Source organism: Cicer arietinum, chromosome 7, assembly GCF_000331145.2.
Source record: "Cicer arietinum cultivar CDC Frontier isolate Library 1 chromosome 7, Cicar.CDCFrontier_v2.0, whole genome shotgun sequence".
In the NCBI taxonomy this organism is placed as follows: domain Eukaryota; kingdom Viridiplantae; phylum Streptophyta; class Magnoliopsida; order Fabales; family Fabaceae; genus Cicer; species Cicer arietinum.
Window position 1 is genome coordinate 13,294,850 of NC_021166.2, and position 4,079 is coordinate 13,298,928.

At 33.5% G+C, this 4,079-nt stretch overlaps 1 protein-coding gene across 1 annotated transcript; it reads left to right on the forward strand.

Moving 5' to 3' along the window:
- The first annotated feature begins 949 nt into the window (after nt 1–949).
- Nucleotides 950–3,088, forward strand: LOC101496807 (D-amino-acid oxidase). Its single transcript, XM_004509148.4, has 2 exons — nt 950–1,845; nt 2,436–3,088. Exons 1-2 carry the CDS (start codon nt 975–977, stop codon nt 2,804–2,806), a joined length of 1,242 nt encoding a protein of 413 aa, XP_004509205.2. The 5' UTR covers nt 950–974; the 3' UTR covers nt 2,807–3,088.
- Nucleotides 3,089–4,079: the final 991 nt, after the last annotated feature.

Here is a 4,079-nt window from a genome sequence, read left to right on the forward strand (position 1 = left end):
CTACTTTTCTAAGGTGGAGTGATGGAAAAATCAGAATTATATCAGAGTTTTTGACATTTATGATTTTTGGGAGTTGAGTGGATAAAAACCAGATAAAAATTAAATTCAAATATAAAACATAAGTGGGTATCCAACCGGTTGATAAATAAATCGAATTATAACAATGTCCTTTTAACCGGAAATTTAAAATGGATTTGGATCCAGTTTTAAATTTGAGCCACATAACTGAATTTTTTGCATAGTCCTACATTTAGGGTTTTGTAACGAAGAAAAGTGGTATTTTTGTTTAGACATTGTGATGAAAAAAAAATTCTACTAAAAATTCATCTAACAAAATTTCATGAAATCTATTTTAAAAGATAATTCATTAAAACTTGAAAGTTTTTCAATACCACCAATTTTTGTATAAATTGTAAATTTTTTTAATTCAATACCACATAATTTCTATTATTTGTTTGAAAAATCCAAACAATATCTCAAGAAATTTTCATTATAATTTTTTTTTAAAAATTCTTAATGCAAGAAACCAAATATATCAATGGGGTGCATGCAACATGAGTGGTAAATGATCATAAATACTAAGTTACCTAAAATTTATGGATTAGTCATTTATTATTTTTCTATAATAAATTGATCATATAATTTTATTTTGGTGTCAAATTTGTTATTTTTATAAATCATAATTTGCAATGACTATTATAATTTCAAATCCATAAAATTAAAAATTAGTTTTGATTTCAAGAATATTGAAAATAAAAATCTTAAATAAATTCGAATGACATAATGTTAATAGTCTTGAGATTAAACGCGAAATTCCTTTAATTTAGATCACAATATCAAGTGAAATTAATTATATTATTTTTTTAATCAAAATTCATGATAAAATTTAAATATATGACTACAATATAATTAAAATGAAATTATAATTAAAAATAATTTAAACAAAAATGGAAGACATTTTGCTATTAAAAAAAATGCAAATACGTATGAATTTTGCGTTGGGGATTCCTCAATTTCCCCAAAACAGAATACGCAATCCCACTGTCAATTCGGTTCAGTTTCAGCCATCCCCCATGGATCAACCGAAGAAAGTGGTTGTTTGCGGCGGTGGAGTCATAGGTGTATGCACAGCTTATTTTCTAGCCAAGAAAGGCGCCGCCGTCACACTCATCGAGAAATCCAACGTGGCATGCGCTGCTTCCGGAAAAGCCGGCGGCTTCCTCGCTCTAGATTGGTGCGATGGAGATCCAATGGAACACCTTGCTCGCGCAAGCTTCAATCTCCACCGTTCCCTCTCTCAAGAACTTGATGGTCCACAATCCTACGGTTACAGATCCCTCACCACTCTCAGTCTCACAGTTACTGAAAATCAATCAAGGAGACCTTCTACTACTACTACTACTACTAGTTCCTCCTCTGCTTTGCCATCTTGGGTTGATGGGCCGGTCCATAGTCCAAAAACGATTGGGACCCACGAAACGACAGCGCAGGTGCACCCCCAGCTGTTCACTCGCACGCTTATTGAGAGAGCGGTGGAGAAGCACGGTGTGAAAATAGTGATTGGGAAATTGGAGCGAGTGGAGGTGGAAGGTGGAAGAGTTGGATCGGTGGTTCTAGAAGGAGGGGAAGTTGTCGATGCGGATGCTGTGGTTCTAGCATTGGGCCCTTGGTCCAGTAAGCTGGAGTTGTTGAATTCGCAGTTTAGAGTTTCTGGGCTTAAGGCCCATAGTATTGTTTTTGAGCCCAGAGAACCCAATGCCATAACACCCCACGCTCTTTTTCTTAGCTATCATCCTTCTAATCGAAGAGCACCTCTTGACCCGGAAGTCTACCCTCGCCCCACAGGTATGATTATCAATGCATCAATTGAATATCTTTCTCACAGTGAAGGAATATATCAAAATTAAAAACATAAATATTAGTCTTAACATTTATGGTCCTATTTAGTGTACCTTATCCTTATCCCTTATACGTATTAAAAAAAAAAAAATATACCCCATAAATATCGAAATTGAAATTGAACACGGGGCTATATGTTACAGATGGCCTATGCAATAAAATTAAGAGATTTGGCCCATTACGTTCTGGTTCACCATACATAAAAGAGTTGTATTGATATTAAAACAAAGATGACACAATAATATATATATAATGAAGTACCATAGAAAAAATATCATGTTAGTGTTGATCTTTCTACTAGCATATGTAGATATAAAAATAGTGATTCTTTTTTCGAGTAATCTTATATCCACGACAAATTTTGCTCACGAATGTCAAGAATATACACGGTCAAATTTACAAGTAAACAAAAAAGTTTAACCATGATTATCAAATAAACGGTTAACTATACATTTGGAAGGAAATTATAGAGTAATGATGAATGAAATCCATGGAAATAGTATTTGTGATGCTAAGCATTTTCCTATTTTTTTCAGGGGAGGTGTATGTGTGTGGGATGTCAGCAGAGGAAGAGGTACCAGATGATCCAGAGGAGATAAGGGGTAACGAAGAATCGATTGCGATGCTGAAGACGGTGGCTAAGACTGTGTCAAGCCATCTCGGGGAAGAAGGAGTGAAGGTGGAGCAAGCGTGCTTTTTGCCGTGTACTGATGATGGCGCGCCGATCATAGGAGAGGTTCCTGGAATAAAGGGTTGTTATGTAGCAACCGGCCATAGTTGCTGGGGTATTCTCAATGGTCCTGCCACTGGTGCTGCCATTGCTGAGCTTGTCCTTGATGGCCATGCCACCATTGTTGATCTTAAACGGTTTAGTCCTGCTAGATTTCTTAGGCGTACCAGGGCTTAGTCACTGTTATTACATGGAGTGAGTTATGGCAGGACTCTTTTAAGTGTTTCATATTAATGTTTTGCATTAAAAAAGTGTTGCATTTTAACTTTTGATGCTGTATTTAGGATTAGCAAAAATAAAGTATAGTAGCTACGTACATTACAAATGATATTTTTATCATTAGATGAGTAGCCCAAGTTGCAATAGCTATTGTATAAAGTGTAAATAAGAGTTTTATATTGGATCAAAAAGTAGATATTAAGTATTATAAAGTGAGAAGACTTATATTTATTGCCTTAATATTTTTAGTGAAAATGTGTTATTTTATGAACCCTCATGACCCAATAACTTGTTCATAAAATACTGTTCACTACTCTTTTTCCATCGTTGAATCAATTATGTTATGTTGTGGAAATAACCCTCATGAACCAAATTTCAAAGGTTGCATGTTGTGGAAATAGAGCAATCACAATCAGGTAAGGGCGTAAGGCTTATAGTTCTTCCCATATCAATTCAATATAAAAGTCATAAACAAATTTGTCACCTTGTTTGATTGAATGAATGTCTTGAAGAAGATCAAATAGACGAAAATTATCACACTTTGAAAAACGATTGTGAAAGGTACTTTGAGCAATTGAGGGAGAAATGGTTCTTGTAATCCATGACAAAACCATCATATTACACATCTCTCAAGCGTCAAATAAAGGGTCATCTTCAATTTATTCTATGAGGTGATTGCGTGCTTCACCAATCGGTACCATTTGTAGTAATTTGCAATGTTCATGAAGTATTTTGAGAGAGATATGTTGAAGATTTTTCATCTTTGACAGGTAAACTATGACCAACATCTCATTCAACCATTGGATTAAAGAAATAAGAACAAAGGAATGGTGTTTAATTTGTGCAAAACTTGCAGTAATTGAACGAAAAAATTGTTGGTGGTTGAGCGGAGCGAAGATTGCTACCGATACCATAATGAAAAGAAAATTAATGAATGAAGAAAAAATTATTCTCATTAATTAAAATGAGTTCCAAGTTATATATATATATATCAAATGAGATGTGAAAAAGCTAAATCTTAACCACAGAATTATCACGGATGGATGGTTAAGATTATAAGAAAAGTGATGTGACTTTTTTAAATGATTATATGTCACTTAAATAACTCTTAATCATGATTATCTATATATAATTGTATTATCAATATTTAAAAAACTTCACTCATTTGAGATGTAGCACAATATATATATATATATATATATATATATATATATATATATATATATATATA

What these genes read in the sequence shown, in the direction of transcription:
- LOC101496807 (XM_004509148.4), top strand. Translation starts at nt 975, where the DNA reads ATGCAAATACGTATGAATTTTGCGTTGGGGATTCCTCAATTTCCCCAA. An exon ending in AGTCTACCCTCGCCCCACAG is followed by an intron (nt 1,846 to 2,435) that starts GTATGATTATCA and finishes TATTTTTTTCAG; the next exon opens with GGGAGGTGTATGTGTGTGGG.